At 41.9% G+C, this 15,168-nt stretch overlaps 1 protein-coding gene and 1 long non-coding RNA gene across 2 annotated transcripts; one reads left to right on the forward strand and one right to left on the reverse strand.

Moving 5' to 3' along the window:
* Positions 1 to 813: 813 nt before the first annotated feature.
* Positions 814 to 13,451, reverse strand: LOC119132957 (dapper homolog 3). Its single transcript, XM_037268522.1, has 4 exons — positions 12,937 to 13,451; positions 5,771 to 5,876; positions 5,378 to 5,488; positions 814 to 4,005 (listed from the first exon to the last, which is right to left on the reverse strand). Exons 1-4 carry the CDS (start codon positions 13,438 to 13,440, stop codon positions 2,519 to 2,521), a joined length of 2,208 nt encoding a protein of 735 aa, XP_037124417.1. The 5' UTR covers positions 13,441 to 13,451; the 3' UTR covers positions 814 to 2,518.
* Positions 13,060 to 14,736, forward strand: LOC119132958. Its single transcript, XR_005100018.1, has 2 exons — positions 13,060 to 13,197; positions 13,325 to 14,736. It is a non-coding gene; the product is annotated as an uncharacterized LOC119132958 (long non-coding RNA).
* The last annotated feature ends 432 nt before the right edge of the window (positions 14,737 to 15,168 follow it).

Consider the following 15,168-nt stretch of genomic DNA (forward strand, 5'->3'; position numbering starts at 1 on the left):
ACTGCTTGTGTAAATGTCAGAAAAAGAATTTCACTGTATATATAGTATATATATATATATATATATGTGGAAATATATATATATATATATTTCCACAAATTCTATATATTTATAAATTATATATATATATATATATTTCCACAAATTTATATATGGTGATCCCTCGTTTTTCGCAGGAGCTCCAGAACCACCCGCGAAAACTGCTTGTGTAAAAGTCGGAAAAATTATTTCAATGATACTGAATATGATATTTAGTATCATTGAAATTATTTTTGTTTTGTTCTATTGTACTTTAAGAGCAAACAGAATACAGTACTCGTGGTATACAATGATTCGAGAAAAACTATGAGGTAGCAAATAGGAATATCAGTTGCAGATGCATAAATACGCTGTTTGAGTGTGCTTTTTCAGAGCATGTGACAGGATTTCTTCAGAATTGCAAAGAACTAATACTTGCGTCATATCTTGTTAGTCCATGTGACGCTCAAAACCACAAGGAAGCTTAACTGATTCATATCTACTTCATCATATATTTATAAAAATAGGAAATTGCACAATGTCAGGCATTAACCCGGTACTCAATACATAATATGTCAGAACTGGTTAGTTCGGGTCTTCAAAAATAGCTGACGAAACACATTGATTAAATAGATCTGCTTATCCTATCTATCACTTTTGCTGGAGCTGTAATCGAACCCGCGCATCTGAACTGTGAGGCAACGTGCTAACCAGTGCTGCACCGTGTATGTACAATATGTGTGTACACCATACTGGCAGTTGCACGCTTCCGTACATAAGGACGTGACACTTGTGAACATAGCAAAGACCAAAACATTTTTATTTTATTAAAAACTACATTCATTCCAAACAAGGCCACATCATGGATATAACTTAACTACATATTTACAAGTGTGTTACCTTGTGTGCTTTTCCCTGTTTCACTGCAGTCGTGCCTTCAAAACGACTTCTGTTGTAATGACAAGTCATCATAGATGTAGTGTACATTTTCAAATGAGAATTTAGTTAGAAAACTGACATGAAGTACGATAGTACCTTAAAACAGTATAACATCAATTTCTAGTAACATGAGTCTCAGACGTGCTTAACTCAAAAGTGACATATGAAACTATTATAAATTGCTGTAAAGGCAATATATACTAGTATTTGTGTGTGTGTGTGTGGGGATTATTTGAGCATTTACATTTTGGCCTAATCTACAAGCATCTATTGACATGTCATATTATTTATCCATCCATTTTCTATGTCACTTAATCATACTAGGGTTGTGAGTTAGTTGACTTTGGCCAAAGAGGCAGGATACACCCTGGACTGATTACCAGCCAATCACTGGGCACATAAAGACAAATGACTGTTCACACTCACATTTACATCTAAGGACAACTCAGAACAATACCGCGTCTTCACATAATTTAGCATGTTTTGCAATGTTGGAGGAAGCTTGAGTGCTTGGAGAAAACCCATGAAAGCACAGGGAGACATACTAGAGCTGGATTTGAACTTTATGATTGTGAGGTGGGTGTGTTCACCACTAAGATACTGTTCCTCCGAGATGATGATGATGATGATAATGATTTAGTCTGATCTACTAAATTCCGATGAGAATCCTTCCCACCAAAGACAGACTGCGTAGACTTTCTTGCCCTGACCATAATTTGTGAGTGAAGATAATGCAAACACAAAAAATAATCGGTATTATTTCATTTGAGTGCTGGTTTACAAAATTATAAATCTCCTGTCGTGAGTTTTCAATCAAACCACAAAGTACATTTTCAGGCTTTTAGCAAAGTCGTTGTCAAGATTTATGATACGTATGACTTAGAGAGGCGAAATTTGCCAATACTTGAAGACATTTTGTAGACTACTGTGCAAAGGCATCGGGCCATCCTTTACTTTTTTTGTTCCATCAATTTTTATTGACCATACAGTATATAATTAGAACATCACCAAGCCAAGCACAGACTTTTACCTTTGAGCATATTTGTGCTTATCTGTTGATTAGGCAACAAGTGACTCCCTGGTTCATCGAAGGGATCAGACAGCCTCTATCCTCTGATGCAAACATTGAACATAAATTCCTGTCTCAGCACTTTAATCTAACTCCTCATTTAAGTTTTATGGCGTGTGCATGCAGTACCTATCCACAAACATTTGTGGAAATATTTGTTTTTGGTAGTCCTGCTAAAACGCTAAAATGACAAACCCAGTGGTGGCCTAATACCTTTGCACAGCATTTTAATTGTTATCACAATATTAGTTTCACAGGCATGAAGCATGAGTCATTCGCAATAATTCCTTTGGACATCAGCTCCATAGCAACAAAGCAAGCCTTGTCAACATTCGTAATGTGGCATCACATCAATTAACGTCATTTAGGGGAAGTTAGTTTTGATGTGGGTGCTTGTCGGAATCAACCATGACATGCCAGCCTTTAATTAGAGTACAGCGCAAAGCCGAGAAAAGCTGCAACCGACAGTCATGCTTTGGTTTTGAAACCAATTCACACGGTGGTCATGACTTTGAGGGATCCTGAGCGGAATCTGAGGATCTTCTTCTTGAGCGCGTGGGAAGCTTTAATTTTCACAAAGGCCTTTGGCTGGGCAGGCGGGTTGGCGGCGGCGGCGGCCTGCGCTGAGGGTGAGGACGAAGAGGATGTGACAGCGAGACGAGGTGGAAGCTGCTGGGGCCACACTAACCCCCCGCTTTCGTCCGAGTCGCTGGAGAGCGAGCTGGAGGCGGGTGAGTACACCTCGCTCATGCTGGATGAGGACTCGGCTGGGGCAGCTCCCACATAGGCGTCCTCCCCTTGGCAAAGTGGTGCTCGCTGCTGGAAGTCTGAGTGCCAGCGTTGGGCATGCTGCTGCGGCGGAGGATGATGCTGCTGCTGCTGCTGATGGTGACCACTGTGACTATGGCGAGCTTTTCGAGGTGGCCTCCTATGTCCTTGCTCCACGTGGTTTTCCCCTTCGTCTTGACTGAGCTCCAGGTTGGAACACCAACGTCGGTTTGCTTTGTCGCCGTTGTTCCCGACGTGAATCTTAGCAACTTGACCTTGAGCTTGATCCCCCCTACCTTGATGCCTCTCGGTGGTGCTGTATCTGCGTTCAGGCAGTACCCGCTGGCCAAGGAGGCTGTTCTCTGATTGGGATCGACCGGTTTTACCGCTTGACTTTTTAGACCTCTGTTTTTCATTGTGGCCCTTCCTTGAGTTTCTGGACTTGGCGTTGGGGTGGTCAGGAGAGGCCTGGCGGGCTTTAGACTGCGTTGGGTTGAAGTGTCTCGGGGAGCGCAAGGGGGCATGGCAGGCCTGCCCTGGGATGTATTGAGCACTTACTAGATTGTGCTTGTGATTGATTGGGGGCTGTGGACAATGCAGGGGGGTTGAGGGTTCACAACAAAGGTTAAGCGCCCCGGCACTGCAGTTGGGGTCCAAGGAGGGCAGAGGTGATGGTTGCCGCCCAGCCGGGGTGTGTGGCTTACACTGGGGGTAGGGCAGCATCAAATAACGCTCCTCATCCAAAGATGGGACCTCTCCTCCATAGGACTCACCCTCCGGAGGGTCACAACCCCGACTCAGGCTCTTTGGGTTAGACGAAAGGTCAACTTGAGGACCTGGATGTCCTTGCTCTGTGGAAAGAGAGGGGCTTTTCCTGTGAAGGGAGGCATGTGCGGGGGTGAAGTTGTATGGCGGATCCGGACTTAGAGTAGTGCGAGGCTGACACGGCCGTGGCGAAAGGGTGTGACGCTGGACGAGATGAAGTATGTAACCCTCCACCCTCATGGCTTGCTGGTAGTGTTCATCTGTCACCTGATCCCCCGGAGGCTGCTGCCAGGATTGCTCGTCTCGGCTCTGCTCCAGCATCCACGAGTCCACTGGTGTCCCTTCCTCGGCGATGCCCTCCAGAGGTGGGTGGGGGGCAGAGAATGAGCGAGGCAGGCCACTTGGAGGGACTGTCATGTCTGATTCCCCATTCAACAAGAGTGGGTCTCCAAATAGAGAGAAAAATGCAAGGAGTATTAGTTAAGGCAGCAGTGTCATAATGAACAAGAAACGAGAATACAAGCAGACTTTTCCCCCCATCCATCCGTTTTCATCCTGGAGCTGGATCTTCCCACTGAATTCGGCCAAGAGACCAACTAGTACAATGGTGTCAGGGACAGTAGACTTCAAAATAATATTATTTTATTTTCATTTAATATGATCTTTTCATAATTCTTTTTTATATTTAATTGCCTTTTTTTGTTTGGGTGGAGTATTATGCAAAAAATATTTAACCATTCTAGCACTTTCTAGGTCATTGCAGGCCATACTGTAGTGGGGAAAAATGCTGTGGTTACAAATAATTATCTTTTTGTGTGTAGGATGATCAAAACAATTTTACCCATATTTTACCCACTTTCTCTACCCATATTCTACCCACTTTCTATTGCGTAAGACGTGGCATCCACTAAGCAATGCATCTGAACTGGCCAATTGCAAATAAATTACAACCAACAAATAATCTCACACACCTACATGAAATCCGTTCGTGCTGCTACAAAAAATGCAAACTCTTAATAGAAAAACCACTTTTGAACTACCACCTATACTGCATATATATTTTTATTGCGCTAAAAACAACAGGACAACAAGTAAAAAGCAACTGCTGTAGCTACATATATGTCTCCGTTGGCGTAAAATATAAAGGGCGGAATGCACGAGAAGAAAGTAGATGTTTTCATGATGACCAGGTTTCAAGATTGTCATCACTTTGCAACCACAACTGTCATTGTTGTGAAAGATAACGTGACAATCAGGACTTGACATGAACGTTTTGGCTTACCAACCACTGTGGATAGTGGTGATAATAGTGGTTTATGCAAGGATACACAACCAACTTCTGCATTTGATAAAACAGCTTGAAGAATTTCAGTTATTCAGGGGTCATCAACCAAAATGTAAAAAAATCCAGAAAAAAAGGATCTGTAAATGCTGCCCAAAGTGAAATTGTCCTTATGGGGTGTTCTGAATAGAACATTATTTATTTTCTTATGTGGCTGTAACATGACGTGGAGAAAGTGAAGTGCTGTAAATATTTTACGGTACATTAAGAGCCTCAATGAAGGCCAAATTGGGAGTTTGTTTGTTAATTTGTTACTGCATTAGGCTCGCTCATAAAAGAATAAAACTAAAACAAAACACTTTGTACTTGCTTCACGGAGGTATCAGAGGCATCTTTTATACATAAAAAAGCTGTAGCAACCAATGCTTAAGGCACATAAAGGCAGAGCGGCCGTTATTTATTGACAGAAGCCTTATAATGATGTCCACGTGGAACAGGAAACGGTGAAAGAGGACCATGTGTGTTTATTTTCTTACCCACAGACTTGGGCCTTTCGTTGTTGTAAGGCCAGGAAGAGACCGATTCTGCTGGCTCTGCAGAACAAGTTCTCCCTTTAGGCGACTGACCTTCAGTTGACTCAAAAAAACCTAGAAAAAAGTACAGCTTGTGTGAGAGAAGAGAGGGTTATTTCATAGCCATCAAACCTACGTTTCTTGTAGCAAACGTTGCAAGCTGGCCACTAAACAAATATGTATAAATAGCAGCCAGTCAAAAATGCAACTAAATCATACTTGAATTGGCAATTTATGAGAAAAATGAGCTTACGAGAAGTTTGGTTGGTAATTAAATATCGGTATAAGTATTTAGCTCATAAGGCTGCTGGAACCCTTCCCCTTAATTACAGGTACCTAAACTCGGCCGACTGTCACCTGTATCTCCTTGAGCGGCATCATGGTGGTCAGTGTCGATGTTCAGCTCTCCCACCTGCTGCTCCAGCGCTTGCATGAGACCCCATGGCGAACTCTGAAGAGCACTCTGAAACACAAACACACTCCTTGTTCTTAGCATGAAATCTCTATATGACTGAGGCATGAATCTGAGACAACAATGCATAATGATCAAGTGGAGTCTAGAGATGCTAATCAATAAACTACACCATGTTGGCTTTTCATTGACACCCATCAATTTGTATTCACACAAACAGGCTTGAGTTGATGATGTAATAAAATATTTTGTCATTTAATTGTCAAGGACAAGTCGGAACACAAACATGGGCTCACAAAAATCCTCTGGAATCTAAGACAGTGGTTATTTATATTTATTTTACATTATTCTGTTGTATTTAGTTATTTATTGTGTATTTTGATATGATGTTTTTAGATTTTAGTTCGATGTTAGGATTAGTTAATTGCTGTCGTATTTTTAATTACTAGTTGTATTTAGTTTGGTGTTGTATTTGGCACTTCATGTCCATTGTACTGTAGTGTGTCATTGATGTATCTCTGGACGTTGTTTTGCAAGCCCATGCCCAGAACTTTTTCCATGCCCCACTGCCTTGAAAAACGTGTCTTGCTTTTTTTTAATATTTAAATTTCTTGTTGTTGTTATTGTAAAGTTCTGCTGTTTTTTCAGTGGGGCCTTTTTGGCTCCACTGCAAGCATGAATTAATAAAGTCAAATCGAATCAAAGCAAACTGACAGTACACAAGAAGTAGTCAGGTGGAACATGAATTATTCAAATACACTTGAAAGTGCATGCAATGGAGTGGGCCTAATACAGGATGTTGCACTCATGTTTAGAACATGTGATGCAACAACTGAAACCAGTTGTCACGCAAACTTGTGTCAGACATAGTACATGTAAGCCTACACTGATTTAGTTGGAATTTGTACAAAAAGACATACGCTGTAGTAATTAAAAAGATATATACATATCAAGTTACTTGCAAAGGTTAATACAAATTGAAATAATGAGTCGCCCTGCGGTTCATTTGAGACTTCGTCATGGGGGTGACATGAAATGTGAGCTTTTCCACTGAACTTCATGCTGTTTGAAATACATATTGGTCTAGCTCACACACTTCTTTATAAATCAATTGCAATCAGAAAATGTATATGCAAACAACAAACTATGGGAGTTTGCTGACAGCGTGGATATTTTTTGGCTAATGTCAGCATTTATTGAATAAATGATAGCCCCACGCCTAATAGGCTATATTTGCATTTTTTTTTTTTTAAACGTATTAAACATATAGAGTGGACATATTACGTGTAACAATATTCAACTACGCACAAAAGGTGATGAGAAGTACACAGTACAAATGTAAATAATTTGCAACTCCATTTAAGAAAGAGAACAGACACACATCTGCTTTTAATTCCTTTAACAGCTTTTCGTACAATAAACTTACAAACACCTCTTAAGTCATGAGACTACTGAATTAGAACGTTTTTTGAATGACGCAAGGGAAATGGTGGTTTTGCTCAGTCTAAACTACAACCACAATGGAGATTGTTAAATTAACCGAAGCAGTATCTTTGTGCTAAGTGCTAACCTCTAACAACACGTTAAAGCTTTCTCTTGCTCAGCCAGCAACAATGGCCTTCGTCAGACTGCTGCATGCATGTGATCAGCCGTAAGTGAATTAAAGGTCGTGTCGTCGCTCAATGTCAGCATCATCTCAAATTGACATCATGTTCCTGCTCCTCCTCTGTTGTTCAAATGTGTGCTTTGCTCACGACAAGAAAACCTGAAAATGCATTTGGACGTTGACTCCTTTTGTCTAACGCGCACTCATGATGCAAATGCCGCTTAGGGTCAGTTGACCCACGCTAACCTATGCTTCCCCAATAACCTTGTCACCCCCCACAATTGCTGTCATTCCAATTGTCTCAACAAGGGTGCTTATTGTCTTGGTCCAAACAAGGCTGTAAGCAACCCTCCATCAATATGTTCTTGTGTGCTAGAGACCAGAAACGAGGAGCATTGTTGCAATTAAAACCATTGGAAATCAATGAACCAATAATGCAATTCCACACAATTGATTGCCTTCTTTCAGACGGTTGCTGTTAGTATATAAAGCAGTCTGACACTTTACAGCATTTGATGGGTTCCTACAGCAAGGTACTTCATTGCAAGAAGCTTTTAGCAGGCTGCTGTGAGATTATTGTCTATTATTGATGCCCTCACACTGCTTTCACCACACTGTGCACAATCTATCATTACCCTTTTACAGCATCCCCAGTCCTGGGATGGTGGGGGATGGGGGCAGACCGACGACAACGCTCAACCCACCTCACCTAACCATAAAGCAGCTACACAGAGACTACAGGGACCAATTCATGCCAACATCGCCACTAATTTCTATTTGTCTCCACATTCAGAGTGTAGATGAAGATGAGAGGTGCAGATACTGGTGATACAAACACACTATGTACAATGGAAAAAAGAGATCACTGGTTGTGCTAAAAGGGAGTGAGCTCATAAACCAGTCAGTGGTTCATCACCAGGACATAAACATCTATGGAATGGACCAATGAGACAGCCTCACTCCTGGATCCTCTATAATTAAATCAGACAAGGCTGTCTGACACACAACACAGACACACACGCACGCACACGCACATGCACACACATGCACGCACCAAGCATTAAAAATCATAAACACTTAGTACCTTAAGTTCACCTTTCAAATCATACACTTCACATCACATCTGGGGCTGGTCAGAATGGGTTAATACTACCTTCCTGATAACTGACACTGTTGACCTCCAACATAGAAGAAAAATGCATTATGGAAGATTGACCATTAAAGGTCCTCCCTGTGAAAAGAGCTATATAAAGGTATATAAAGAGCTTTATAAATAAAATTGACTTAATTAGGTAAGGAAAAAAGGTCCTTGATTTAAAACAGTGCATAATACTGCATGCTGCTATCTTTCATAAGGAAGGAAAACGTAGGTTCCAAAATTTGCAGACAAATAGAGGCGCCGTGCTGGTATCACAGGCTCCAACTACAAAGGAGTTGGACACAAGCGAGCTGCACTTCAGGCACATTATATGGTCAAGATGTGGCTAATTTGATGATGTTGATGAGGCATGACGTGCTGTCTGCTGGTTGCAAATGAAAACACAACATGTATTTTGTGTCTCCTAGCAACATCGCTGCACATTCTTGACAACCTAACAGTCATTTGCTAGTGTAATAGAATGTGACCCTAAATGTGCTCCTTTCCGAGGGCGTGCAGTTCAAAGTCATCTTTTCAAAGACACATCCACATATTGATTCACCAGTCTTTTTTCATTCAAACAATTGATGAAGTTTTCCTCTGTAGCGCATGCACTAACATACTCTGTGTTAACAAAATTTCAGTGAATGGTGCTCATTAGGATGCTTGCTATGACTGGGTGCTAAGGCAGGGAGGAGGGATGTCATGGGGGGCTGTGAAAGGAGCGTGACGTGCCACGATGTCCTCCTGTGAGTGGCAGCTTTGACAGCTCAGCATATGTGTGCTAATATGTGTAATGTGATGACTCAGCGTTTGTGCACTTTCCATTTAAAAACAAAAAAAGACACTAAATGAATGATGTGCCCATGTCTTATCAGGGCACAAAAGCTAAACCCTTGATCAGCCAGCTGTTCCCTTATACGATATATAACACCAAGCATTCAAATGCACTCGCTGCTACATTTACACAACAATACAATACGATAGAGACGAGTCGTCCGATAATATCATCGGATTTCATTCTTAAATGTGACAACAGCGTGGGACAATCCCTCCGAATTATTATAAAAATCAATTCCTTGAGTTACTTTCAATTAAATTAAAATTGTTTAATAGCATTACTGTCACTCGACGGGTGTGCAAGGCGGTTTCTAATTGCCAATGTCACATACACGGCCAACTACATCATCCACATGGGGGGACCTTAATTTACTTGCCAATGTCATGCACAGACACGAGCGAATCAATTTCTGTTCCTGCATTGTCAAGCATAGCATACTCAGGCGTACTGTGCTCTGACCTCCCTGATTTTGATGCAAATGAGGGATGCTGCGAGGAAAAGACTACTTCCATTCCACAACGGTGCACAAAAGGGCAAACGCCTTGTTATGCCTGACTCTACCTGTGCAAAGTGCAACAAAACAACAAAAGAAAGAAAACTCCAATCTTGTTACCAAACTCCACAATCCATAAATTAGGGCCACCTTTAGGCTTCACAGAACCATACCATTTTAGTAGTTGCATACAAATGACCAGGTTACATATGGTGAATGTGTTCACAGAATAGTTCAGAATCATTATTATTTTATAATATAATGAAAAAAAAATACTGGAAGCAGTGCCAAGAGAAAGGCTTTGTGAATAAATTAATAAAATTTCCATGAAACAAGTATTAATATTAAGTTGTAAATGTAGGTCAGGGCTTTGTAGTTGAGGGTGCCAGACAAAGCCTGAAGGCACACTAACTGGTTTCACAAAACAGTCAAAATACCTCATTACAACATTAGGGGAGATATTGCTATAAAAAAAAACTCGACCAATGTCCATAGAAAGTGAGCCTTGTAATGACTCAATTCTTACTGAAGTTGTGCTATGACCAAATAAGGTGGTGTGCGAGTGCCTTGAATGATGAAATAAACTGTTGCTCTACGGGCTGCCAACTCACTGCCATTGCTTCTAGCCATGTACTACGTCTGCTTAACAATAGCAGTGAGTGGACAGGAGGTCAGCTCTTCATGCGTCACCAGCTGCTGTCTCCCATCTGAACCCTGTCAACACCTCACACTGTGGCAGAGGTCAGCCTCAGAGGGGGCACCACAATGTATACACATACAGTACAGTACAGCCACAGTCCCAACACAGCTACACCCTGTAAACTACACGGGGAGTTGTCTCCAACACACATGGCGAGCTGAATTCAGTACAACTGGTGCCATCTATTCTGTAGGGACATTCCTCATGCAATTACTCACATGCTTGGGTTGGCAGAAGAGTTAATAGACATTGATCCACATATGTTGGATAGAAAATGAAAACAGGAAACTAAGCTCCCTTTCCCCCTCCCTATCCTTCATCCCCAAGCCAACCCCTCCTTTGCAGACCATGAAACAACTGCTTCTCCTCCGTTTGTGATGAGGACAATGTTGGCTTGCTCCGGCAAGGTGGGGTGGACAGCGGTGGGGTTGGGCGCTGTCTCCTGAGTGGAAACATGGCTTTGTTCTCGTTTGTTATGTATGCATCCTAATATCCAATTGGAGGGGGAAAATAGTGGAACCTCAAGTTTTATGATGGTGTTCAATCACTGGGAATTTGGCCACCATTTTCTGGTTGTCACAGAAATGTTTCCAACGTTACTGGAAATTTAATGTATTATAATGTGGGAAAGCAGAACGCACATCCACGTAGCACAAAAACCCAAGGTCAAGATCACCCAACACGTCAGCGTACCCCAAGAAACATCTGAGAATGAACTGTTTTTGATTTTTAGTTGGCTTTTTTGGGGCCTCTTTGGCAATATTTCTTCCAAACGAAATATCCTCGACAATGACTGCTAAATGAAGAAGAACGAAGGAAGAAATGTGGAACGAAGGAAGCAGATTCAAATTCAAAAGAGTTGGCAATAAAATGAAAGAAGAATGATGTACGATCGTAGATAAGCACCGCATGTCTTCAGGAATGCTTCAGATATCTATCCATTCATTTTCTGAACACAATTATTCAGACTCACATTCACACTGTCAATGACTGCGAACTGAACCCTTGCTGTCTGCATGAAAGTCAGGCAGGTGAACCACTACGCCACCATGACCTCATTTCACATTTTGTCCCACGGTGAAATTGCATTATTTCAACGTATGATCTACATTGATTTTATAAAGCGGAATATAGATTGACACTTTCAGATTCCTTTAACAATGTTCATTATTATACCTAGGTACATAAGGTCAAAATATTAGAAACACCTCACCATAGCTTTATTCGTATTTTACAGGCAAACTGTGTACAGAGGTGTTGTGTCTTTGGTTTCTGTTCCCACTCAGGAAAAGGAAATGTGAATGTTGCCTTTCTCTATATGTCCCCTGTGCTTGATTGGTGACCAATCGAGGGTTTAGTCTGCCTTTCCCCAGATGTCAGCCGGGAGACTCCAGCTCCCTGCAACCCTGAACAGGATAAACGGTATATAGAAAATGGATAAAAGGGCATTTAATTCAGCTCTTGTTTTGGAACTGACTGCTTTGCTGAGGTATACCAAATGCGAGCAGCCGTGTTCAAGGCCACCATCCTGTCATCTAGCAACATTAGTATTCTGGTCCACATGCATCTATTGTTAGGGCTGTGGGGAGGAGGAGGGGGATGAGGTGTAGAGAGAAGGCGGTCGATTTAATTTCTCATTCCACCTCATTTATTTAATAAATACCTCCTTTTGTTACAGGGTTGTAACAGTTGGCTGGGAACTACAGTACCTCTATGAATCACAATAACAATGACCGTAATGCTTCTATAATCATCATATGTACACTGTACACATGATGCTCAGCGATGCATAAAAGTTGGAGTCTGAGATGCTCCAGGCAAAAAAAAAAAAAAAACCTCTCCCCTGCAATAAAACACACCACTTTTAAATCTACTTAGAGCACCTCATCAATTATGACATAAAGACGTCGACCACAAGCAAACAACTGAATATCAGTCATGTCTTTATGATGTGGAGAAAGCTGCAATAAGAGCGCGCTTGTAAAGCAGTAAAAGGCACAAAAGTGTATGATGGGGAACAATGGGCCATTAAATAGTCGGCCTGGGCTCCAAACGGCGACTGCTCCACCCCCTGATCTGCTCGCCCACAGGCATAAACCTCCAGACCCAGCGAACAGAGAGCCTATTAATCAAGTTGAGTAACTTTTTTTTTTTTTCCCCAACGAAGAAATATCTCATTCTGCACCATAGGCAAAAGCTCAAAGTAAAAGCGGGCAAGCGGATTACGCAGAGCAAACAGTCTGGAGCAAAAAAGGGGAGGGGGTGGTGTTTGGACTTCCTAGAATCCAAACACAGTGTGAAATAAATAAATAATAATAACTAAAAGTTCTTACCAGCTGGCGCCTCAGTGTCAGGTTATCTTGGCCCCAGCAGCTGAACCAGGACACGTCCCCTGAAGTGGGGGGCTCCTGCGGGGGCCGGGGGTCGCCGAGCGCAAGCGCTCCGAGCACTAGCCCCTCCTGACGCTGCTTGCGGAGCTCCAGCTCGCACAAGCCGGCCAGACTTGCCTCCAGGCGCTCCTTGGTCCGGCTGCGCTCCGCCGTCACCGGGAAGGAGAAGGCGCGGTGCATAGTCCGAATTGCTTCTAGAGAACAGTAAGAATAAATAAGCATACAAAAAGAGTTTTTACGCGGATATTGGAGCTTTCTCCATTCTCCAAGAGTGTGTTGGGAGCAGCATGCTTCCCAACATCTATGCGCGATACATTCTCTATTTTTGCAGCTGTCAAACGCGGCCACGGAGCCCCGCCCTCGCTCCGCCACAGTCCACGCACGGTCCCATCTGGGTCGGGATTGGAGCTCGGGAGGCGGATGGGGGTGTCTGTGAGCCATGGACATCCCATCCCCCTTGATTCATTCCAGACTCAGCGACCTCACCCATCTCCTCGTCCCCCCTGATGAGGAGGGAGAGTGGAATACTTGAGGGGGAGGGCTCCTCTTTAAAACTGTTAAAAAGAAGAATGATGAGGGAATCAGTAGAGATAAGACTGCAGGAAAAAATTTAAAACGATTCTCATGGTTCCAGAAGAACCACTCAAAGGCAAGTCAACACCTGGATTCAACTAAGCAAATAGTTCACATCCTCTCATTGGATATGCACTGACTGCACGCATTAATAGCTTTCATCTGGCTGTGAGATGCTTCAAAAATTATGTTGCACAACTGCAGGGGGGAGAAAACATTTTTTGAGCAAGAGTCTCATAGATAACAATCCAGAATAAAGCAATTGTAAAATGTTTATTAACATTTCAGGCAATTTTGTAATGAAATATTTGGCAAACATGGTAGACTATTAGCACAAAGTGAAAATAAGTGATCTCACCCTTAACAACAATGCTGGTGTCAAACAATCAAATAACAAAGTTTTCAGCATTTTGGAACCTTACTTAAACTTGAATGTATTGGTTTAGCTTTGGTGTTTATTTTTCAAATATTATGTATATACGGTTTTCAACATTGCCTTCAGAAGTCACCCGATATAAATCTGCCTGTTCCGCGAAGGCTCGGCAACTCACCTGAAAGGTCAGGGAAAAGGTTGCATGGTTTGATGGTGGTCAGAGAAGCCATCAAGAGGTCACAGGTCATGAAAGAGCTGTAGAAATCCACATCTCACTTGGAAGAATCTGTCCCTAGGACAACTACTGTATAAGTCGCGCACTCAACTTTTATGGAAAATTGGCAAGAAAGTGAATCCAAGTCACATGAACTCCAGTTTTCCATGTAGTGGACACTGTAAACTTGTAAAAAAGTGCTTCTGATCAGATGACAATTTTTTTAAAATCTGAATTTTCTACCTACAGCATTTTTGAGCTTGGACTACTGCCCTGTTGATCAACAAATGTCGACTGATATAAAACAAACCTCTCAATGGGTGTTGGCCTTTGTTAAACAAGATCCCTTTCATATTAACTATAAAATAACTCAATAGATTGGCTGTAAACTGCTGCTTGGCTTAAGAAAATAACTAGAAGCTACACTAATTGGAGAACAAAGGCTTCATTTTGGAATATAGAGCAATGTGGTATGAGGATGGGCACAGAAAGCAGTGACGTCTGTCCAAGCCCGTGTTTTATGATCACTTGTGCTATGCGAGCCCTAAAAGGGAGGTGAGCGGACTATGTAAATCCACTGAATGAACAGTGTTTTCTTTCAATGAATGTTCTGTGGAAGCGAAGTTGAAGGAACATGAGACATCATTTTCACACATGCATTGGCTACCACTCAGTCTAGACCTTAACTCCATTGGGAATTTCTGGAATGTGCTGGACAAGACTTTACACAGCACTCTGACATGGACACTCCCACCATAAATGAAACAAGAAAAATCAAGATCAAAGCAAATGTAAAATTGCATGTATGTTTATTAAAACAATTCAAAAAAAAAATTCTGACGAGACAGCGTGCATGGGATGAATTAATAATTATATCACCCTGTTTAGATTTGACATTAATCAAGACATTTGTCACATTTTAAATGATCTGGACTTCATTCGAGCAATAGAACAGGGACAATTTGTAGTCTTTTTTTTTCCCCCAACTACATCCTCCAATGTTGAACTTTTGGAC

Source organism: Syngnathus acus, chromosome 13 (assembly GCF_901709675.1).
Source record: "Syngnathus acus chromosome 13, fSynAcu1.2, whole genome shotgun sequence".
Lineage (NCBI taxonomy): Eukaryota > Metazoa > Chordata > Actinopteri > Syngnathiformes > Syngnathidae > Syngnathus > Syngnathus acus.